General features: G+C 35.4%; 2 protein-coding genes across 2 annotated transcripts; both read right to left on the reverse strand.

Moving 5' to 3' along the window:
* Positions 1-12,901: 12,901 nt before the first annotated feature.
* Positions 12,902-15,915, reverse strand: LOC120258573 (endoglucanase 8-like). The gene is made up of 7 exons (XM_039266033.1): positions 15,694-15,915; positions 15,181-15,588; positions 15,023-15,115; positions 14,754-14,924; positions 14,561-14,648; positions 13,665-13,822; positions 12,902-13,225 (listed from the first exon to the last, which is right to left on the reverse strand). Exons 1-7 carry the CDS (start codon positions 15,913-15,915, stop codon positions 12,902-12,904), a joined length of 1,464 nt encoding a protein of 487 aa, XP_039121967.1.
* Positions 15,916-21,329: 5,414 nt separating this feature from the next.
* LOC120258308 (hsp70-Hsp90 organizing protein 3-like) lies at positions 21,330-25,238 on the reverse strand. The gene is made up of 7 exons (XM_039265672.1): positions 24,304-25,238; positions 23,123-23,411; positions 22,550-22,635; positions 22,005-22,228; positions 21,856-21,922; positions 21,712-21,771; positions 21,330-21,585 (listed from the first exon to the last, which is right to left on the reverse strand). Exons 1-7 carry the CDS (start codon positions 25,195-25,197, stop codon positions 21,472-21,474), a joined length of 1,734 nt encoding a protein of 577 aa, XP_039121606.1. The 5' UTR covers positions 25,198-25,238; the 3' UTR covers positions 21,330-21,471.
* Positions 25,239-25,491: the final 253 nt, after the last annotated feature.

The following is a 25,491-nucleotide window of genomic DNA, read 5'->3' on the forward strand; positions in this document are numbered from 1 at the left end:
AACCTCGGAGGTCTTTACTTGGGTCCCGTTATAACTGCCATATCATCGTGATCATTTTTCCCTGAATCTCTGATACCATGTTAGAAATTTATATATATATTTTTTTTATCAGAATCAATTTTTTTTTCCCTGAAGTTCTGATACCATGTTAGAAATTTATATTTTTTGTATTAGTGGGCTCTATATGGGCTTTATATGGGCTTAGGGGTCTTACACCAAAAAGTCTCAAGACTTAGTGGCTCAACCTCTATACCTATATATAAACCCATTACAATTCTATTACACAACCGATGTGGTACTATATTTCCAACAATTTGTACAATCTTTAAATTGAAACTAATTCAGAATAATTAACAAAAGAACAAATTCTAGTGCTAAAGATGTCTTAAAAGAAGACAGGTTCAAGTAGAATCTGATTTCTGAATTAATATATAACATGGGGCTGAAAATTAAAGCTTGATATAGCAATCCAAAGAATAAAATTATCAAAAACAAGATCAAATAACAACATAATTAGAGAAATTGGATGTATTATAACCAACATTATCAACATCAATGAAAGATATGTCAAATTGAAATACCATTTGAAAGTCATGTCAATCATTGAATACAAGTAAAGATGATGTTTTTCAGTTTCCAGAATTCAAACAAGTTCACTATTTTCACAAACAAACACACTCAAATCAATAAAATCATCAACATAAAGGACAAACAGAGATGTACATGAAAAAACATACTTACAAAATGTTAGGTATAGAGAATAAACTTCTCTATTTCCTTTCTCATTCATAATCAGACCAAATACTTGGCATTGCAATTGAATCCCTCAAAAAATTCCTCTCCTGATGAGCTTTCACTTGCTCAAAACTCCATTTTTAACACTTTAATTAAAGATAATTATTTCATCTTGAGCCTCTTTTCCATTATATTGAAAATTGACCAGAGGATCTTAACTTGGTTCTCTTCGATTCTGTCGGGCCCTAGAGAGAAAGTGTGTAGATGATATCTTCACTCATCGGAAGAAAGTCCGGAGTTTTTAGATCCCTCGAGTGGCGGAAGTGGTGTGACTATGCCCGTGCAGAGGAGATTCATGATCATGGCGCAGTCTAGAATTCTTTGATGGCTTTGATGGCCTTAAGGATTGTTGTTCTTCCTTGCTCTGTTTTTTTATTATCTGTCCTTTTTGCTTTTTTCTCGTTCCTATTGTTATGTTACCACACCACTCGTAGTTGTTTTTTCCCTGCTTTGTGTGGTCGACTCGTAGTACATGTTTTTCCTTTTTTAATTGGAGTAGTTTATCAATTTTTAAAAATAAATAAATAAATAAATAAAATGGAAGATTTTTACATATACATACATTATATAACTCTTTTCATACTTCTCCATTAAAATGGAAGATTGTTACATATATATACACATACATTATATAACTCTTTTCATATCTAAGTTTTTTTTTTTTATTTGAAAAAAATTGGATAGACCATTAACTTATTAAAATAAACGGTACATAAGTAAAAAAAATATATATATATATAAATATCAAAATGGTCCTTATATTTTTCGTTTTCCGTCCTTTTAGTCCCTCTAATATAAAATCCGCCCTTTTGGTCCTTGTATTTGTACATTTTCGTCCTTTAGTTATAAAATCTGCCCTTTTGCTCCTCGTATTTACACATTTTTATCTTTTTTGATCCCTCTAATTCATCAACTGGAAAGACTAAAAGAGCAGATCTGTCAATTAGAGGGACCAAAAAGATAAAAATATGAAAATACAAGGACCAAAAAAACAGATTTTATATTAGGACTAAGAGGGCAGAAAACATAAAATAGAAGGATCATTTTGATATTTTAACCTTAAAAAAAGCCCTGCTATCATGAGATGTAGCATCTAACCATAGGAAAAGGCATTAAAAATAACAATGAAATAAAAAACATTTTTTAAGATAATGTTTAGAAGACATCATCAATTGCAATGACCACGGAGTCAAACTCAAAGGAACTAATGCACAAGTGGGCCAAGCGTCTTTTGGTCTCTTAGAATTGTCATAGCCTCATAGGCTCAAGTCAACGAATAACTAAAAAAAAATCTCACATTAAATTTGATATTTTTTTTATTTTGTTATTTTTGAAAAGACTAGTAAATTGCATGTATTAATAAAAAAGAAGGAACAAGTACAAAAGAGAACATTGAAGGAAGACAAAAAAATAAAAATAAAAAAATAAAAAAAAAAGATAATAAGGAGGAACGGGTTCTATCTTCCATATTTTTTTTTACAAATGTGATAAGCGCCACCCCACGATGGGGGTGTCAAGAGATAGGACCAAGTGTAAAAGTGAATATTGAAGGAAGACAAAATAAAAAAAAAAGACAATAGGGAGAAATGGGTCCTATCTCTCATTTTTTTTTTTTCTTTTACAAAGGCGATAAGCGCCGCCCTAAGATGGGGTGTCAAGAGACAGACATATATAGAGATGCACCATTTATAGTAGCTTAACAACTCTATAGAGATTTATTAATTTGGCCAGGCATCATATGGGGTAATTAAATTCCTACCATGTGCACACTTAAAAAATATTTTAGGAATCAAACCAAGTTAATAAATTCTGCCTACGAAAATCTGGATCGATCCCGGAAAAATATTTACAATATATCGCGACGATCGCTACGAGTATTTTTATACAATATCTACAATATATATATTACTATAACAGTATTGTCAACCCAGAGATTTGACCTGGGTCAACCCATTCACTATTCTAGTAACATATTACTACCCTATCTCCCATTGTTTTTTAAAATTTCTATATTAAGGGCCTTTAAGTTTGTAAAATTGCCAAAAACACCCAATTAGTTTTGCAATCCCCAAAATCCCCCTCCTTTTAAACTCTATGTTTTTCAAAACCCCCAAACCACTCATAGCGGATGTGAGCGGGAGTGAGTTTCAAATTTTTTTGACGAAAATGCCCTTGCGTGAGGGAGTCGTGGGCTGCTGACCATCTCGGCGATTTGAGAGGAAGTGGGCGGTTTTTCCGTAGGGGTAACCCCGAGAGGCAATTTATTGGAGCCGTTTAATTGCTTTTTCTCAACTCACGTCTTGACTTTTTCCATTTCCAGCTGTCTCCGAAGTTGTCTTTCTACCGTGAAGCCTCTGTGATCGGCATTTTATCGACTTTTTCCCTTTCCACCCGGTATCTCGAAGGAGAAGTCCTCCAGCATGACTAGTTGGCATTTCATCGGTTTGAAATCTAAGGTATTGAGTATGGTTTTTATGTTAAGCTGCTACGTTTCAAAGAAAGATTTTTCGATTTTTGTTTTTGTGCTCCCTGCTTTTTGTTGGAAGATATCAAGTCTGCAGGGGATTTCTCATGGGGTTTTGTTAGTCTGCAGGAGATTTCTCGGTCGGGTTTTGTTTTGTTTTGCATTTTCGTATGTATACACTATCGAATTAGTTTTTTCGATTGTTATGATTTGTGTAATATTTATAATGTACATTTCCCGTTTCGTTTGATATGGTTAGCTTTTTACAAATGAGGTTGACGCTTTAGAAATGAGATGTTACGAGTTTAACATTTGTTGTCACTGTTTAAAGTATTCTCGTCTCTGTTTAACAAAAATGGGTCTCTGTTTAACATTTTATATCTCTGTTTAATAACCGAGAGTTCTACCGTTTAAAACCTTATATTTCCGCTAAACTTTTGTCAATACTGCATGTTGAATGTGTTGTTATTGTCGCAGGTTTGTGATTATGGCGGTCAACCTAGTTAATGGCCGATGCTATTTGACACCGGTAGTGGAGACTTTAGCTGAATTGAAAAATAACATGACCCTCGACACTCGGGAGATTATTCGACGGACACCGCATTTGCGCTTCATCGAGCTGGAAGCTATATACCAGAGAGAGCCCTTCTTGATTCTCTTTTGCAAAGGTACGATGGTCGCACCAATAAATTCGAGGATCGGGAAAGCCTCGCTGAGTTTCGGACCTCAAGATGTGGCCCTCGTGGCTTGGTCTCGCGTTGCGATGGCGACGCAGTGGTCTTTCGAAGAAGAAAACCAGTCGGCGTCGAAGGGCGGTATCTATCAAAGACCTCACGAGAGCACGCAGAGACTCCATCAAGAGCACTCGCTGCAACTTGTTCGACGGAGGGAGAAGAAGATAATTTCGTCAAACTCTCGATGGTGTACCCTCATGGGGACAGTCCTCTTCGCCAAATACATCATGCTCGGTTCGAACCGGATCGCTGATTACGTCGATGATCTACCGACCCAGTGGGCGATACGCATGGGCGCAGCGACGCACTAAGTGGCTTATGGAGGATATTCCATAGCAGTGCCCGAGTCGCAAGATAGATGCTCGTGGGAAGAAGATCAACTACGTGGTACATTAAGGGTTGCTCGGTCGCGCTTAACGTCTGGTTTTACTGAGATGACCGAGCGGGGAAGAAAGTCCGCTTTTCGCGAAGATCCCAAGGATGTTGTGCTACGGTGAAATTACTACCGGAAGCAAGCGACGGTAGAAACGAGCTTGTCATCGCTCGATGGAAAAGAGGTAATAAATCACTGGACAATGTTTAACATAAGTCTTTAACGTTTAAACATTTTTATTTAGCGCTTTAACTTTAGTATTTACCGTTTAACTCTTATTCATACCTGGTTTAAATATTTTTGTTCTTCGCTTTAATTATATTCTATAACGCTTTAAATATATAAACACTACTGTTTAAATATAGTTTTTTTATAGTTTAAAATGAATGATTTCACTGAAATTGTTTGGTTTACATATGTTAGTTTCCCTGAGTGGTTCCGTGAACGTCGAAGAAGAAATATTTGTTAGGGGCCAACCGACGGATGGATGCCATCGCTCCCGAACCACTCGCTCGAAGGCGGGATGAGAGGCAGCCTCTATCGCTGCTGGGGACCGCCTGCTCTCCCTACTTCCACCCCACCACGCAGCGACGCGATTCCTCGACGCAGGAGCCCTCCCCTACCCCGGCAGATGCAACAACCTCCCCTACCACGCACAACGACAGGGGTCCCCCGAGTGTGGCGGCCCTCCGACCATCGGCAGCCCCTCCGACCATGCACGGATATTGACGACCGAAGTTTTCTCGGCTTGTCGCCGTGTCGAGGGCGCCTGGAAGGACGTTCGACAGACCCGGTCGCGCCATCCCTCGAAAAGAACTCAAGCACCCGGGACGAACGAGGCGTCGGAATTTGACGACGACGAACATCATCGGGAAGGTCATTCCAAGGCGGCCACATTCGAAGAGACTTCGCGAAAAAGAGGAGAACAATACTGCTTCTGTCTCCACCGCCGGCTGACGATGAAACAATAGCAACACCATCGGCGGCTGATGCTGTTGTTGAGAAGGACATCTTAGATGATGTGGCCGTCGCATCTGCTGGAAGGCCGTTGACTCTCTTCTCGATGAAATCCTCGACCTGGTGGAACCAGCTGCCGAGATTGCGGCATCAAAGATGGACACAATCAATGAAGATCAAGAACAAGTTAAGGGTGTGTCATGCCCAATGATCGCTGCTGTCGTGGCCGACGGTTGAGAAGATCGCTCGAATCTGCTCAGCTGGCCGCGGACGCGGGCCGACAAGATCGCTAGCCCAAGCGAGACACAATTCCCACCACAACAAGAACCATGTAAGGATGTGTCATGCGGTTGATGTTGTCGCCGCGTCGTCACGATCGGCGAGACATAATCCCACAACAAGAACAACCATGTAAGGATGTGTGTCGCAGTTGATGCTCGTCGCCATCGCCCCCGCATCGAGGAAGATCGTCATGAAGACCCCGACCGAGCAAGCGAGAGAGATGATCAAGGCCAATCAAACATCGACTGCACGTGCTCGGAAAGGTTTTTATTCGAAGAAGAAGAAATGGGTTGGCCTCGAGTCGTCTTTAACAAATACGACAGTGGAGTTGATGAGGATCTTCCTCAACCGCCTATGGACGGGTAAGTGTAAAGTTTTTTATGATATTGTTTAAAGGTTTTTATTATAGTGTTTAACAATTACCTAATAGTGTTTAATACCTTTTATGTTATCATTTAATTTGTCTACTTAACATTTAATTATATATAATATCATGTAACAATTGATAATATCATTTAAATATTTATAATATGGTCTTATTATATCCGTTATCGTTTAATCCCTCGAAAGACTGGGTCAGTGGAAGAATGACCTGTCGCAGACTACACGCGACAAATTATACACGCTGCTGAGGGGAAGGAGATGGTCATCGATGATGTGATGGACGCTGTATGCATAATACAAAAGTCGCGAGCAAAGAGCCATATCCTTACAAGAAGCGCCTCCATCACCGCGACTGCCATACTGTTTATGTCCAAGCGAGAAGACGCATACTGACACATTATGGCTATGATCGGGGATCGATGTGCGAAACCGCATGAAGTTCAAAATTGTCATCCTCCCGATAATCATGAAAGGCCACTTCCATGTCGTCAGTCTCGGACAATGATAAACAAGAATACATGCATTATTCTTCATGTCCGGGGTACGATAAGGACGCGTTGGACATGGTAAGTTATTTAATTATGTCCTATTAATATCTGTTTGGTATTTAAATCGCTATTCTAATCTCGACTTGCATATCTCGACAATGGAATCTATTCGACAATTGTGTCGATATGGAGTTCGGCGAGTCGGCTGACAAGCAAAAGTACCCACTCGTGCACGACATAGAAAACCCCACGCCAAAAAACAAGGAAGCGTCGATTACGCCAGCCCTACGTCATGCGGTTTTATCGAGCAATTACTTTGGGGTGAAGTTACGGCCACCGCATGACGGGACGTTCCTTACCTCGTATTACGGTATGTTACCCGCGATACTTAAGGAGGGGGAGGCGTGCCGTCCATGACAAAGGGGTCGTCACAAGAGGGTTAAATTTTGTTTTTTTCAAGAACATGTCCCATGATATCCCGAATGTCAATTTTATTTTTCGAATGTAAATCTGGACAAATTCAATTTCATTGTTTTCGTGTTCGAAGAGCATGACTTGTATATGTTAATGTAAATTTTTGTTTGTTTTGAATTGTAAAAGCGTGTTAAATTCCATTCGGCTTTCATTTCATTGTTTAATTTATGTTCTAATTGTGTACATTTCACTTTTCATTGTTTAAATATACTATATATCGCTTTAAACATCGCTTTTAAATATTTCAAAAATACTGACATCCGTTTAAAAATAACTACCTGCTCTATGTTTAACTAAACGATTCATTGTTTAAATAAATATGGAAGTCGCCCATCAATAACTTGTATATCTCAATGTAAAAGTTTGTTTGTTTTCAATTGTAAAGGCGGTGTTAAATTTCATTCGCTTTCATTTCATTGTTTAATTTACGTTGTAGTTGTGTACATTTCCGTTTCATTATTTAAATATACCATATATCGTTTAAACATCAGTTGAAATATTTCAAATTACGATAGTATCCGTTTAAAAATAACAATGTCTCGCTTAAATACATTCAATTCGTTAGTAAAGAGTAAGAGTTTAAATATGGAAACAACTCCATCAATACACAATGTTTCCCTCGTCATCGCCGGCTTATTAACAATACCTAGTCGGCTACGCTTTCATCATGCAAGATCGCTCGATTGTGACCGGATCCATGGCGGCCGGTGCAATGTAACTCGTCGGACATCAAACGCTTGCGACTCGATCCTCTTTCGCCTAGGGCGCCCAGTCGCCTTCTCGTCACAGCGGTCATGAAATGAAGCTCACGATTTCCATCCGAAGGCCCGTCATCGCTCGGGTATGGGGAATATAGTTTTCACTTGACGCAAGTTTGTAATCGTCGACGCTGAGTACCCGCTAATAAATCGATGTACGCTGGTGTCATGCGCATTATTGTCTGCTGCAAGCGTGTTTGCAGGGATACCATAAACTTGCCACCGCCGACATGAACAAGTTCACGATGCGAGATCCACGAGTCTGCTGTGACCGGTCGATCACTCGTAACGATCATCGACACAACGACCAACACGAAGATTTCGGCTGTCCTCAACAATGATCGCTACCTTGGAATGTATGTCTGGGCATAAGTAGGTCTCCCATTTGTTCGCTTGCTCACGCCGGTTACATAACATGCGCATCAACTTGAACCTTGCAAATAAGGTTAAACAAAGACGATGATGGTTAAATAATCCGTAAACATGTTTAAACATTATTGTAAATATTTAAACGAAAGGATTAATATTTAAAGTCAGACAAGTGTAATTAAACAAAGATTGAGAATGTTTAAAGGGTAACACTAAATGTTAGTGTAAACCAACATTCGCGAGACCTTATGGAGTCGACCATTTTTCGCCACCCGAGTAAACGACGAGCTTCCTCGATCCAAGCATCGAACGACTCCGCGACGTTTGACATACATCTCACCCCAACGATCACCTCCGACATGATAATCCGAATACACGCTGACGAAAGAAAAGAATGCACGCTTTAAAACGATCACCGTCTCTTTCCACGATCGCAACGCCGCCGGATTTGTCTCGACCCACCTTATCCACATACCAAAACAAACAATCAGAAGTGGAGATGTCAACGCTGGCCGAGGACCACCCGGGCATGCTCTTTTTTCCCAACCAAGCTCGCTTGTATGGTATGTGGACACCATGTTCCCGCAACATGTCCTTCTAAATGTCGATGGCCTTAGACAAGGGACGGTCCTCGAGCTTCCGAATCACTCGTCGCTAACCCATTTTTTGGGACGCTCGGATGTGACGCCGAACCCTACGCCACCACCGCAAGTGTGTGACGGGTTGATTGTCTTGATTCCGAAAGTATTTTTTTGTTATACTCTTTTGATGCATGAAGGAGCCAACGACAACCATCGGCAAAGACATTCCACAACACTCGATGTTTTTCGTTCTTTATGAAATCGAAGTCAAAAATTCCTTTTGATTGCATGATTTCAAGCACATCCCTCGAAATGTTCGGACACCGCCAAAACGTTGTCCAATATCCAACGACAAGACTTCGTAATGATCTCGACGAGGAAGGAAGACATCCCACACCGCCGTGGTCACCATGGGGATGAATGGGAGCACTCGCAGAATCAATTCCTCGCCAACACTTCACCAAATAAAAAAAGATCAATATGTTAAAGCGGAGAATATAATGTTTAAGTGATAATGACAATATTTAAACGTTAAATTAAATACTTAAGCATTTAACTAATAACGTAAACGACTAGTACAATATGTTAAACAGATGACTGGACATATTTACACAATAACGACCCCTGACATATCTGGAATAATTAAAAAGAAAAGGAACTTACAACGAGTAAACCCTCGCTTTTTCATTAGGATTCAGCAATGGCACATTTTTCTCGCCCTCGACGACAAGATCAACTACAGAGACATTTGAAGATGGAGTGGACGCGACACATCCGCCGGAAGTCAACATCGCTTTTCTATCGGGCAAACCGCTTTTATATCCATCTGGTGTGATGAACTTAACCCTGACAAGAGAAACTTCGAGACCCCATCGCTCACATATCTCAGCTAACACCAACTCCCAAGAAGTCTGAGCAGTGAACATTAGCACCCTTCCCTCCCCGTTGAATCTAGCAATACCACAAAAAAACTCTCCATAATATATCGGGTCGAAAAACCAAATCGTACAAAACCAAATGAAGTGAAGAACAAAAAAAGAAGACGAAGAAGAAGAAGTAGAAGATGTAAAGAACAAAAGCAAAGAATCGAAAAGGCAAACAAAAAAAGCGCACGCTTGTATGCATAGAGGTTAGACTAGACGTGATGTGATTGGGCGGTATTTTTCCCTCCATCCCAAGGGCAAAAAGGGAAATATATGTCATCGTCGCGAGGAAGACATATTATCATCGTTCTAATGAATGTTCTCAACTCAACATGAGTCTCGTGTAAACGTCAAGCTTTTTTATGTTTAAACGAGATACATATAGTGTTTAAAAATAATGGTTAACTCGTTTAACTAAAGTCTATATCATGTAAAAAAATATGTTATCGTTTAAATTGAATGCTTTTCATCGACATCGCGTCGAAGATGGGTACCTCCCGGTCACTGCTTTAAACATCTTTTACGTATTTTTCTTAAACACCGTTGTCATTGTTTAAAGAGTAACTAGAGTATTGTTTAACTTTTTCTATTGCTTTTACACCGTTGTCATTGTTTAAAGAGTAACTTTTTTTCTTAAACACCGTTGTCATCTGCTTTAAAACATATTTACGTATTTTCTATCGTTTACAACGACGCTCTTTTGTTTCCCACATTGTTTGTTTTTACTAGGTCTATGTTTAAATTTCGTAAGTTCACATCAAATAAGCTTGTTACGTTTTATTTATAAAAGATTTACAACATTTACAACATTTACAACGTCCGCTCGGACTTTGGACACTCACGACTCAACCCTCGTATAACGAAACAAGTGTCCATGACATTCGAACGCTACACGGCTGCATAACATACGCGATCAACTCGAACCCCGCACAACGTACAACATTAAAAAAAGGTTAAACAACACACATTCATGAAAAACGACTATTAATCAATGTGTCATGGTCGGGACTTAAACGAAGATCCCGATAGTTAAACAGAGAAACTTAATAGTTGTACACCGACGCCATTTTTCTTAAACGGTAATGAGAAAGTCTCAGTGGTAAATGTCAACCCTCGCTCTTAAAGGATGTTTCATGATCTCCCTCCTCTAGAGAATCCTCCGCAATCACGCAATACGTGAAAAACTTTTCTTTTCACCCAAGTCGAAATGCTCTCTTAATCGCTTTCCCGTCATCCACCACTGGAGAATCCCTCCGCATTCAGTGCAGTTATGAGAGCATTTCGCCTTTGGGCAAGAAAAGATAGTTTAACTAGTTCAGTGATTACCGCTAATTGATTCTCAAGATAAGGAAGAAGGCTCACGAAATATCCTTTCGTGATCAGAGTGGTCATGTCCATGGGAAGAGGAGGAAGAGGAGGAGGAGGAGGAGGAGGAGGAGGATGAGGACGACGAGGTGGTTGTCCATGGGGAGGGTTCTTCCCGGTTATTTATGGTGTGAAGTCCATAGCAGGTCGACTCTTCATATCCGAGAAAAAAAGTTAAACGCACAAAGTGCCGACATCGATCGATGAGAACGAACGGGTGTTCGGAAATTTGATGTCACGTGCATAAGAATTAATGCCGTCATTAATTCTTATGCACGGGATACCATAACCTTGCCACCTGCCACGTGCCACCTGCCAACAATTCAGATCAAACGAAAAAGATCACCGTTTTACGCAGAGACTTTGAGAATTTACAAGTTAATATGAATAGTTATACATGTAAAGATAATGTTAAACGGAGATGGGAAGTATTAAACGGATATGACAATTATTAAACATATTAGTAAAATATTTAAACGGATAATAGCAAATAGTTAAACATTATTTAAAATATACAAATAGATAACCATAAACGAGAAGAACTTTACAACGAAATGAACTCGTCGTAATTACTGTTCTTCTCGTCATAATACAACTTTACAACCAACCGATTTATATATTTCGGGTATGATAATGAGGAGAACAACAAGATGTAATGCAACTCCTTGGCATTGTCTATCAGAAACCAAGCAGAAAGCCCTTCAAAAGGTTGAACATGATGTGATTTGGCGCTTTCCTTTCCCACCATTTTCAGGGCCAAAAATGGAATTTCACAACATGGACCCATTTGAAGTGAACGGTAGGGGGTAAAAGGGAAGTTAAACACTAACGGAAGGGCTGTCCGGGGTGTGTAAAAGTAGGAGGGGGTTTTTGGGAAGTTTTGAAAATTACGATGGGTGAACAGTAATTTTTCCTTAATATTTTAGAAAATGATTCTGTTTGAATTATTTAAATATTTTTTTAACATCTTGATCATTAATGTATTCAATTTATATAAAAGTAATTTACAATTAGACTTCTCAATACAATGTTCTTCTCAGTTAATTTTAATTTTTATTAATATTAATTTATAAAATATTTTAGTTAATACATCAAATAATAACAAAATACTTAAATGATTAAATGCAATTTTTCTTCACTTTTGGCCATTATTAAAATCAATTACATGTTTCTTTCATAGATGATTACAGCTCCAAATTTATCTGCTCATCCACCTCTCCCCTAGTAACATATCCCCAAATGTAAGATTCGTCCAAGGTGGGTACCCTTCCTCATTGGTTGTCACTCAAAATGGATGCCCTATCCTCATAGTTGCATCTTGGGTATTTGCCAATAACCCTCCTAGTTTTATTTAACTGCTCCCAGCCTCCCACTAATGATGGCTATGCCCTCTCAATTGCACATTTTATGTATTTCTCTATCTTTACTTTCTACCTTCACAATTTTTGTAATTTTTTTTTATAAATAGTCGATAAGCGCATCTCATTTAAACGATTGTCAAAGGAATAAACACTAAACATGTACAAAAATGCACCAGTTACAATATCTTACATACCTTCTGAAAGATTTCCATGCTTTTTCTTACAGGGAACTGACACTCAGACCCGTGAATAATACTAATGAACAATACATAAACAATACTGCAGGAGAAAGATTCGAACCCCTGCACTCTTTGTATCATGTCATTGGGTTATTCAATGGTTGACTCAGCTTTTGTAATTTGTACATGTTTGTTTTTGAATAAATATATAATTTATTTATTTTTAAAAAAAATAACTTAAATGGTAAGTAAAAAATAGAAGAATAAAATATAAAAGATTAAAAAAAACATGTCAATATCATCTTCATAGATATCATCTCGCCTCATTTATTATTAACATAAACTTAATATTGAAAATTTGATTTGAATTATGTCTAAAATGAACTGAAGAATTACATCAATTAATCACATGGATCAAGCATTGTCTTTGAAATACGCCAAGACACCAACCATGGGAGCAACGAGATAGGTAGTAGGCTCCGAATGAGCGAAATCAGACCTATTGTCAAAGAATGCATCATTTGGGTCAGGTCCTCCAATAAGAGCCCCTGTTAATAAATTAGGGTTAGGGTTCGTGCTCTGAAAGTATGGTGTTCCCTCTTTGCATTTGAAACCAATTGGATGTGTATCTTTGGAGGGCAGAGATGATCCTCTATGGTGGATTCTTTGAGGAAATTTTGCACCATATCCCACCATGTAGGACATTTGCAATGGGTTGTCTCCTAAAATGTAATCAACCTGCATAATTTCATATTAAAACATATTAATTTAATCCCAGTTAATTTAGTTTTTTTTTTTTTTACAAAAATGACAAATGCGGCTCTACAAAGAGGTTGTCAAAGAACAGATAGGTACTAAAGTGCACCAATCATAGTGATTTGATTAGTCTTCTAGCGATTTATTAATTTAGTTAGATATCATATAAAGTGATGAGAGTTCTATCACATGTCCTACCTGAAAAATTTTTGAAACTAAACCAAACTAATAAATCCCCTGACTCTAAAAAGGAGGAAAATGACATCCTCTCACAGGAGACCTAATGAATACTGAATGAGCAGTACTGCCCAAAGATTCGATTCTGGGATTGTCTATTCACCATCAAATAATAATCCATTATGCTAGGTAGTGATTATTCTTTAGTAAATATTTATATAAATATATAATATTTGTTAATTACCTGACTTTTGACCACATGTACGAATGTAGATGGATTTACTTGGACACTACCACAGTTGAAATTTTGTTGTCCATAGTAACGCGAAAGGACCAGGAGAAGGAAAGAAATTGATGTCGGGTTCTGCATGTTGCTACCTCCAGGTTTGAACATTAAACCACCTTCATAACATTACTCTTTTATCAATAAAAGTTTAATATTTTTTAATTTTATATTGTTTACTGATTCTTAATTTAAAAAACATGTTTTAATGTAAGTGATTCATCTATTTAAAAAAAATATATATATATAAAATATTAGGATTCAAAATGAAGAGTATAAATGAAAGAGAAGTGCCACATTAAATATTCTTATTGAGAATTTTTAGTCATGCAGAAGGTTTTACAATTTGGTAATTTCACATGCCAACATTGTATTAGATTTATGGAATAGTTATGTAAAATAGAAGGATTTTTATTTAAAAAAAATTGAAATCGAATTCTTAAAATAACATTAGTAAAAATCAATATTTCAAAAATATTTTTCAGTGAAAATAATAGAAAAGGTTTTGTAGGTTAGTTCAATTGTGCTTCTAGCAAACATATTTCTATGAGTCTCTTCCCTTTTGTACTCGTGCCTTCGTTTTTTAATGAATTGTGGTTCATCCACTTTTTTTCAAAAACATATTTCTATGCAAAGCAAGAAAAATTAACTAATGCAAGGAGCATGTATGTTCTAAAAAATGAAAGGTTATTTATGCAAAGAAAAAAACACCAAAGTCATATTTGGTGTAATTAAATAAATGTAATTACTCTATCACTCAGTCATCTTTCTCTTAATCTCATTTAAACATGCAATAATGTATAAGCATGTCTTTGTTCATCATATTTAAGAATTAAAAAATAGAGACAAAAAATAACCTGGAGAATACTTAAGTGTTCTTGTGGGTGATTGAGGGACTGTATTACACACAAAATCCTCAGCCTTGTTATAATATTCAGTCGAATCCTACATAAACAATAAAAATACAAAAAAGAAGATCAATCAACCTAAAATTAAATAATAGACATAATTTACCAAATAACAACCATAACTAAAAAAAATTATTCATACTTTTAAAAATATATATACCTTACTAAGCAGCACAGAAATGCCTGCATGTTTATCATCCCACCCAAACTCTGCCGGCCAAACTGGTTTTCGGCCAGTAATCACAGCAAAATTCAAATATTGAACATTTTTGGTAGCTTTAAATAACCATGCAGCTCCCCATATCAACTCATCCTAAAATCAAACAACAAACAATATTAATCAACAAAACCTTATATACATTTTGTCTGTAATTAAAAATTGAAGCACTGAACATATATATATATATATACCTCATAACCACTAAAGTCACAGTAAAACGGGCACACCCATCTTCCGACGCTATCATTATAAGATCCTCTATATTTGGTCGCGAAATCAAACACCTAATTAAATCAAAATACATATTAGCTCTGATACCATGTTAAGAAATTAAATGTACATTACATACCTGAATTGATCTTTGGAGGAGTTTATCAGCATAGTTAGATTGCGATGCTCTGAAGGCGATAGAGGCCGCGGCAAGAGCAGCAGCAATCTCTGCAGCAACCTCTGAGCCGGGATGTTGAGCGTCAACATACACAACTGTTCGAGCAGTGTCCATGTCCTCCGGCCTTTCCCAACAATTATGATCAGCATAGGGATCTCCTACCTGAACATAGACCTTATTGGCCTCGGCCGTGGCCTTAAGAAGATAATCAGTCCCCCACTGTAGCGCCTCTGATGCATGTCCAAACTCCGGACCAAGATACTCTCCAAATTCAATCATGCTCCAAGCTAACAATGTCATTGTAAATGCCATCGGAAACCCAAACTTCAAGTTGTCTCCTGCATCATAGTAGCCTCCCACAAGATCAACCTATAAATGATTAAACTTCAGTAATATATATATATATATATATCTCTATATATATATATATAGATAAAGTACATGAATCATATTGAACAATATGGAGTTACTTACACCCATATCATGACCGTCTTGGAGTGCAGAGTCTTTGCGCCAAGTGAGCCTTTGAGTTGATGGTAACTTGCCAGACCTTTGACCTTCAAAGAAGAGTATGCTTTTCATAAGAGCATCAGCATAGTCATGATTTGCATTGACTAATCCATTGAAAACCATGGGAAACATCATCATCACCACCATTACTTGTAGCAAGTAACAAATTAATCTAGTGATGGCCATCTTTCTCCTCTCAATATGGTCATCTTTTCTTTATGTGGATGCTTGCTAATATAGAGAGTAAAATTTATTTAGAAAGGAAGGTTTTAATTAATAATTATAAGGTTACCTTTAATGCATATGAAGATGGATATGAATCTGTGAGATGGAGATGCTGCATTCATTTTCCGTTCTTTGTATTTGTGTTTATGAATATTAATACAGTTATAAATGCTTTCTTGTTTTACTTATTACTGACTTAAGTATGTGCAAAACTAACATTGTGTGTAATAAATATATGCATTAAATTGGATTTTATAATGAGCAATTCATATATAGGGGGACTATTTGGTGTGATATTCTTATTATGACTAAAAGAAAAATTCATCATATTAATTGCATAAATTAGGCATCTGTCTTTAAAATAGGCCAAGAGATTGGTGTCCAGATTAATCTAATCAGCTTCTGTGTTCACCATTCTTGTGATTGGTGTCTTTTCCCTCTTTTTTTTGTGGCTGCTCTATTTTTTCTCTCTTATGTTTTTTCTTTCTAGTCAAGTTTGTTTTTTTCAATGAATTAGTGATTTATTTATTTATTTAAAAAAAAAAAACCAAGAGATCAGCAATGAGAGTATTGAGATATGAGGTGGGTTCAGATTGATTAATATTAGACCTAGAATAAAGGTAGATATACGTCATTTAAGTTGGGTCCTCCAAGTAGGGCACCTGCTAGTAAATTAAGGTTAAGGTTTTGCTCTGATAGGAAAGTGTTCTTCTTTGCATTTTGAAAGAGGTTTTATGCTTAGCTTTGGAGGGTTAAGGATGCTCCTCTATTGGTGGACGCTGAGGAACTTCACACAGAATCCCACCATGAAGGACATCCTTATGTTATGTTTTGCATGCCCTCCGTTTGAACATTAAGCCAATTTCAAAAGAAATATACTTCATTATTTTATTTTATTTTTTTGTGTGAATTTATAGATTATATCTCAAATTTATTTTTATATTTGTTGAAAATTCTTTGAAAACAAATATCTATACATCTATACATACTATTAAAGTAGATGTCTAAATTGCTCTTAGAGTGATTCAAGGAATAATTTTAATATTTTTATTTATATTAAATATGGTATTAATAATTGAAAATTTTAATTGCATAATAGGCATTGATTTCATCTTGGGCATTAAATTGATTTTATATTAAATATAGGATGTTCTAATGAAATTGATGGCAATCTAATTAATTGGAAAGGGTTTTAAGTAAGATTTTTATTTTTTTTTTTTCATATATTTAAAGTGCCATTGATTTCATCACGACCATTAAGTTGGTTTTATATTAAATTTTTCCTATTTTTTTTAAGTTTTTGGTTTAAAAAATATTTAACAATATTTATTTGGTATTTAAATCGGTTTTATATTAAATATTTAATATGATGTTTCAATGGAAACGGGTGGTAATATGATTGGAGAGGGTTTTAAAAAAGATTTTTAAAATTTTTTTTGCATATATTTAAAGTGGCATTAATTTCATCATGGCCATTAAATCAGTTTTATATTAAATCTTTCCGATTTTTTAAAAAGTTTTTGATTTAAAAAATATTTAGCAATATTTATTTGGTATTATATTAAATATTAAATATGCAAAAATATATATATGAGACTACTATATAATATTATTATATTAAATAAGATCTTCTAATGAAATAGGCTGATTGGCGAGGGTTTCGAAGAAGATTTTTAAACTCCTTTTCAAAAGAATTTTCTCCATTGTGTTATGAACATATAAATTTAATGGAATTGATTTCGTCATGGGCATTAAGCAAGTTTTATATTAAACATTTAATAAAACCTACTCATGGAAACAAATGCCATTTGGAAATTGAAAATATTTGCTACATTTATTTGGTATTACTTTAATTATAACATGGGATTTATTTATTAAATGATATATATTGGGTTTATAGGATGATGGATAGACAATTGTAGAAGAAGACAAAAAATCTAAAATAAAAGAAATTAAATGATGGTGTTAATATATATTGCCCATATTCTAATGAAGATGAATAACAGTTTCCTTTCTTGATATACGTTTGTTTTTCACATAAGTGTCTATAATGTTAGTATTTAGTTTATCATAGTTTTGTTATTTTTTTTTTAATTTTATTGTTCAAACATTTGTTGTTTGGTTGGTTGTGTTCTTTCTATTGTAAATATCACAATTTGTCAGATATATTATTATTTGGATTAATTTGAAAAGCCAAATAAGTATTATGCCAAAAGTTTATTAAATCTATTTTTTCAAATTATTTATACATACTATTAAAGTAGATATATAATCTGCTATTTATTAATTATAATTAATTAAGATATTTAATTTTTTTAATTTTATATAAATCATCTCAACTATCTTTCTAATACTAAAAATAATAAATTAAAAATCTTTTATATTTTACTATAATTCTTAAACATTTCTACTTCATGTCTAAACTACTTTTTTTTATCTTATTTAACAATGTATTTCAAAAATATCGAACTTTTTTTAAGTTTAATTTAATGTTTTTATTATAAAATTATTAGAAGTTTATTAAAAGTTTCTTATGATTTATTTGTATTATATATTTTTATTTGTAGTATTTAAATATATTCATTTCTTGATAATTAATCTTCAAACTTAGTTTGATAAGCTAATTTTTTAAATAAAAAAAAACAAAACAAAACAATACCAATCAAAACCAAATAAAAAAAAACTGCCATAAAATTAGCAATATTGTAATTATAAATTTTTAAATTGAAAGGCTAGAGATCCTTAATTTGTTTTTAATATATTTTTATTCAAAATTTATGTTCTTTCATTATATTATTAGTTTGAAATGCTATGTTATTAATGTATAAAAAAAAAAAAAAAAATTGCAATCACAAGGTGATCCAGTAGTTAGTATTTTTTTTAATCAACTATTTATATCAATTTATGTCTTTATTTATATTATTTATGATATTAATAATAGAAAAATTTTAATTGTATTTATTTATTTATGCAATAAATATACATAAGACCTTTGAAATCCAAAGTATACAATAGTTTCCATTGTATGAGTTGTTTAATTATATTATTTTTATAATCTACTCTAAGAGTGTTTCAAAGAACAAATTTAAATTTTTTTATTACATTTAAGTTTTTATTTATATTATTTATGATATTAATAATTAAAAAATTTTAATTGCACTTATTTATTTATGCAAAACTTCGATGCGAAGCCGAGGAGAATGCCTAGTGTTCTTTTAAAGATAATAGATTTTTAATCCTATATCGGTTTTTAGCAAAGAAAATTTTAATTAAATCTTAAACTATTTTAGTTTTATTATTTGAAAAAAAAGAAAAGAATAAACCATATTCATTAAACAAAACCAATAAAGTATAGCATGTAGAAGACAATATCAATGGATGCACAGTAATGAGACAGACAGAGATGCTTGAAGTGAAATAACAACAAAAATATAAGAAAAATCTTGGGGGAAGAGAGAACAAGGTCTCCTCGGGTGGGGCGAGTCAATGACTAACCAGAATAGATTGTGCAAATCTCATAATCAAGGTGGTTAATGCATTCTTAACTAACACGACTTCAACAATGCCTTTTCGAGTAAATGATGGTAAAAGTTCGCCCTTACATATTTTTGGTGTTGTTCTCATTTTATTATTTTTTTATTACTACCAGAGTGGTCCGTCATGAAACATATATCACCCCTATTAAGGAAATTATTCTTCTAAGCTGGGATTCTCCATATTTTACCTATCTTCCTATATTTGTAGGCTTCCACTTCAATCTGGATTGATCACTAGCTTAATGGTAAAACCACTCAGGACCTCTGGTGGGATTTTTTCCTAATCAACACATCACATTGTTTCTCACCCATTTGAGATTTGATCCCTAGTTTTTTCTCCCTCCCTTTGTTCTCCAAGTAACCCCTCTTGCTTTCTTAATCGTGCTAATTGAGGAAGTGCCAATTTTTTTCCTCTGATCGACTAACTCTAAAATTTGGTGACTTGAGAGCAATGGTAATTTCTTGATTTAGTCCTTTTATTGATTCTTTAATGATGATTGTACTAGGTGCCAATTGGCATCAGTCTTTCAGAAAAGTAACCATTCTCTTCAACTTTTTCGGTGAAACAATAAAATTTTTACCATGGATAATCTTCCTGATAGATAGTATATCTACGTCAATATGCGTGTTATGTCACACTGCTATTGGAACTATAGATCATCTGTTACTTTTGTGCCCTTCGTTTCTAGGCCTAATTGAAGACTCAATTTATTTGGATCATGTTTTAGAACATTTGGCTAGAATAGAACTATCATATTATTAATAATTATTTCAATCCACCTTAATTGGTTTTTATTAAGATTGATCATATTTTTTTTATTTTCTATATCACATGATTGGAAAAAAACTCAAGTTCTAGGCCTCCATTTCTATTATCAAGGGCTAGTCTCTCCTTTATTAATTCTTCCACTAATGGGGGCAAGGGTACCCATTCTACCACAGACCTAGATGAATATGTCTAATATCCTATGTTGCTTGTATCGCCTCAAACTGACGATCTCTATCTTGATGGTTTCTAGGGAGTCATTTGGGTTGTTTTGTTTATGACAATTAAATCATTTGGGTTTCTAGGGAGTCATTTGGGTTGTTTTGTATCGCCTCAAACTGACGATCTCTATCTTGATTTGTTTTTTTAAAAAATTAAATTTAAATATTAAAAAACCACAATGGGACCTGCTGTTTTAAAAAAAATAATAAAAAAATATAAAATACATATTTCCATAAATAATTACGAAAATGCGCATTTTGAAAAATAATTTAAAAATAAACAATATTTTAATAAATTAGCCTCATTCCGGGTGGTTTTAGTGACCTAATTTTGTTATTCTTGTTTGGTCTTTTTCTTGTTACAGTTTTTGTATTGGTTTCAATTTTTTTTTTATTTTAATATAATCAGTGGTTTATCTTTTTTTAAAAAAAATATCATAAAAGCTTAAAAAGTTTTAAACTATTGTAAAATTCTTATTAAATTAAATATTTTTAAAATTATTCAATTTAGCATAAAGCTATATATAACTAAAGTACATTGAGCAAGACAACTTAGAAATTTGTAAAAATTTACAAACAAAATATCTATGGAAAGGGATTTAGCCACTGCTGCAACAAATAGTTGGTATTTTATTCTCCTACCTCAAAAGTGTAAAGTTCAAATCTTACTCATAGCTTGTCCATGTTTATAAAAAAAACAAAAAATAAAAAGGGATTGAATCTGTGTGCTTCTTTGTTTTGTTGTTTTGTTTTTTTTTTAATAAATTAGTTGTTTAACCACATTTATATATATAAAAAAAATTTATATATAACTAATTGCTACAATGCTTTCTTTCAAAATTAGTGGAAAAATCTAGGAAGATGTAATACTAGAAAGACGAAGAGTCAACGTATGACCAATGAAAAAGAAGAAAAAGAGAGGAAAGCTAAAGAAGAATTTCCAAAAAAGAAGAAACAAGTTCAAAATCATTGCAGTATTTCTGTCCAGCCACCTTTAATTCATTAAATTTAACCCTGCGTTCCTAAGTTTCTGGATCTTGTACAACACCTGTGGGTCCTTCAGGTGATGCAGGGCTAAACTGGGATTTTCTTCTAAGTCATGCAGTACCTGTCACAATGTATCCACATGGTTGGTTATTTACCAGACATCAAGATCCAGCAAATGAAAGTAGTGTTAACCAATTAAATACAAATATAAACATTCTCTCTAGTTTCTACCCAAAGACAGACATACCGATTGCATTATTGGATCTGACAATATATTCTGTATTTCAGTATCTTGTATAACCTTTCCCTGATAAACACTGATAGTTAAAAGCCAAGGTGGGGATAATATGTGATTAAAAGAAGAGGTGGATAATGGAATAAAAGGGCTCACCCATCTCGCATGCAATTCTGCTGGGCGGGTGCCCTCTCCCATGGTCCGCTTAATCTGCTCAACACAACTGTACAGAAAAAGTCAGGAAATTACATTGCAGAAATCAAAAAGAAATTGAAGCCATCCGCGCAACCAAAGATATACATTACCTTTGTACTTTGTCCATCAAATCCTGATCGTTTGGATTATGTTTCAATCCTTCTTGATATGCTTCTAGTGCTTTGCCATAATCTTCCATGAAGAACAGAATTGTACCTTTCCTGATATATCCCTTCGAAAAAGAAGGATCTAGCTCAATGCATTTCTGTGCGTCTTTGAGTCCTTCAGCCCAGGCTCCCAACCAAGTGTAGCACGCAGCCCTGTTGCTGTATGTCTAAACAAACGCAGAAGTACTTCATGAGCCACAACACAAATGATAGACAGCAGATATTCACAATGACATATGGCTTGACAGCTTGACCGCTAAACATAAAAAAACCTGGAGATTGAATATGTTCGACTATTAGTAAGCAGATTGCACACAACAAAATTGCAACGTTTTATCACCAACATGATATTGACAGAATAAAGGATTGGTGGGGAAACAATGAACAATTTGGAACAAAATGTGAACTTTTACCATTAAAGCAATTGTAAAGGAGAGTTCAGGCAGCACCAAGAAACGTAGCCCAGATGTGTGAAATATCATTCATACCCTTATATCCTTAGAGTTCCTTCTTAGAGCTTCTGTGTAATGTTCCACTGCCTCTGGGTATTTTTGCTGCTTAGCAAACTCATTGCCTGCAACAATATGAGTTGAACTGGTTAGAGCTAGAAGACAATTATCTGTGTTACCCTATCAGATAAAAGCACGCATACAAATTCAGTTCCGAACCAGAAATCTAAACAGAGCCAAAATGTCTGTGACTAAGATTAGGTAGATAACTGCTGGAATCCCAGGGGCACCAGCTGCAACACAGTCAAGGAGTGGTATTCATTATATGTCAAAATTCAGTATCTCTAATCGGATCCTGCCATATACAAGTTTCATTTTCAAACTAAACCTTCTAAGCATCGAGTCAGCAAATTCTAAGAAAGTCGTTATAGGTCGAACATATAGACATACAAAAATACAATAAACAAAGGCAGCCAATAATTCTTGCTGCCAGGGAAAAAACTAATCACAATCATTTCAAGTATAGTAACCAAAACAATGCTGTCAACAAGGTCTACCGTGACATAGTTAAGAATCAATAAAATCGCTGTGAGATTCAAAATGAGATCTTACCTTTCTCACGCTCCTCATCTGCTATTTTTGGATCATAGTATTCTTGCTGCTCTAGTTCTTTCTTTGCATTTTCAGCATCATTCAGCTTTTTCATTGTGTCAGGATTACGGTGTTCAATCAACGCTTTCTGGAAAGACTCAATAGCAGCATCATAGTCCTTGGAAACTTTTGCGAGCTTTACAAAAGCAGTTCCTTTCCTAGTCAATGCCCTTGCTATCATCTTAAAATCAGATTTAAGCTCTCTTCCCCTCTCCACAGCTTTGTCACAGTCCCTTATGCACTCTGCATACTGGAGAAGAAATCAAGCCATTCTGTGAAAAGCATTGTGCATGTAAAATTATGAAAAACAAAACCAGAGACATCAAAGATTGAAAATATTTTATTCTGATATGAGATCCTGATAATAATGCATAAACAAAAGAAACAAGATTATATATGAGACATGACTCAGAAATGTCCAAAGTGAATAACTCACAACAAGAAAGCCCCCGCTAAACACCTAACTGTTGTATAAGACAAATCTAATTTCTTCTCTTAATCTTGTCAGCATTACTTAGCAATGCCACCACCTAGATTCAAGTTAATATAGGTTGAGTTCTTTGGTTGGGGATATCAAAACCATTGGAAGCAAACAGGGAAAGAAAAATTAAGAGAAATCTTTCATTGCCCTGATTATCCCCAGACATGCAATTTTTTTTTCCTCAAATAATATATTAAAAGACACTTCTCTTCTGATCATTACCCTACAATGAAGAAAAACCCTATGTCTAGTCACTCATGAGCAGCCAAGCTAATTAGTAGATGATACAGATAATAGCTTTGACAAGGGTAAGAGCAGAAAAATGTGACATATATTTATGATTAAAAATCAAGAAAAAATAATCTGTATGTGACAATGGAAAAAGCAGTAAAATGTGATAAAAATATATTTAAAAATCAAGAAAATTGTGACCGCACACAATGTTGCAGATTTTTCATTACCAACGATTCCCCTTAGCAAAAGTGGAAAAAAAAAATTAACAGGGAAAAATCAAATTGCAATCATATCTTACTATCATCAATGTAAGAATAAAGATGCATAATTAAAAAATTTAAAAAAAAAAACATGATTTAAAAAAAAAATCCAGGATTATACCATGTGAGAAGACTATAATTGACAGATTGGTAGGAAAATTTATCACCTCTCCCATCTCCATGTGAACAGCGGCCCTGTTGGTAAGGAACGATATATCCTCATCATCAAACACCAGTGCTCTGTTATAATGCTTGATCGCCGTCTCAAAATCCTTCTTCTTGTAAGCACGATTCCCCTCTTCCTTCTCTATTTGTGCCATTGCCTTCCTCACCCTCCTCTCTGTTGCTCCCTTCGATTCCTCCATTGACTCAGGTTCACGCTTCTGATGCACAGGGATGGAATCCAATTCCAAAGGAAAACCAACTAAACCAATGAGGACCCCAAAAGTTTCCATCATCCTCGAGTCCTCGACGTACAAATCCAAGTTGCTAGGGTTTTCCTGCACATCCTTCACCATCTTCAAGAAATCAGGTTGCTGGATATACTCCTTAGTCGTCGGGTACTCAGCGAGCTTCTCGAACAGATTCGGCATCGAGAAGAGCCGGGAGGTAAACAGTAAGCGGGAGGCAGTCAGCTCGGGGCTGGATGGCCGGAAGGAGAAGTGCGATGAGCTTTGAGTCGAAGCCCCGGCAAACCCCTGTATCTGTTCTGCCAACGCCTCAGCTTCCGCAAGACCGGTGTTGAGGGCCTCGTTGCAAGGGTGAAGCTCAAGGCCCTTCTTGTAAAAGGCAATAGCATTGTTGAAGTACCCAGCGCCGACGAGCGCCGATCCAACGAGGAGGTAGCCCTCGGACAAATCGGGCTTGAGATCGATGATCTTGAGGGCATCGGCGACAGCCTCGAAGTGGTCCCCCATTACGGCGTGGACGGCAGAGCGCTTGGAGTAGACGACATGATCGGTCGGAGTGCGCTTGATCGCCTCCGTGAATTGGTCGATGGCTTCTTCGAAGTCGCCAGCAGAGAAGGCCACGTCGCCCTTGGCGATTGCCTCGTCCGCCATTGGAGACGAAACCAAACCCTAGAGCTCGAGAGAGCTTTCGATTGTGTACTCTTTCACTGAAAAGAAATGGGCGGTCTTGGAATGTTCGGAATATCAGAGTTTCAGACCTTTTGCGCGGGATTCCAAACAAAATGGGCCTGGCTAACTTTAATGTTACTTTTTTAAAAAAGTAATGTATATTTGTGGACTCGCATTTGCAAAGATTAATTATTATTATTTTTTTTTGGAAAATATTAATTTATTATTTATTACTTTTTTAATATAACATTCTTTTGGAATTTGAAAACAACTAGC

This window comes from Dioscorea cayenensis, chromosome 4 (genome assembly GCF_009730915.1).
Source record: "Dioscorea cayenensis subsp. rotundata cultivar TDr96_F1 chromosome 4, TDr96_F1_v2_PseudoChromosome.rev07_lg8_w22 25.fasta, whole genome shotgun sequence".
NCBI lineage: Eukaryota > Viridiplantae > Streptophyta > Magnoliopsida > Dioscoreales > Dioscoreaceae > Dioscorea > Dioscorea cayenensis.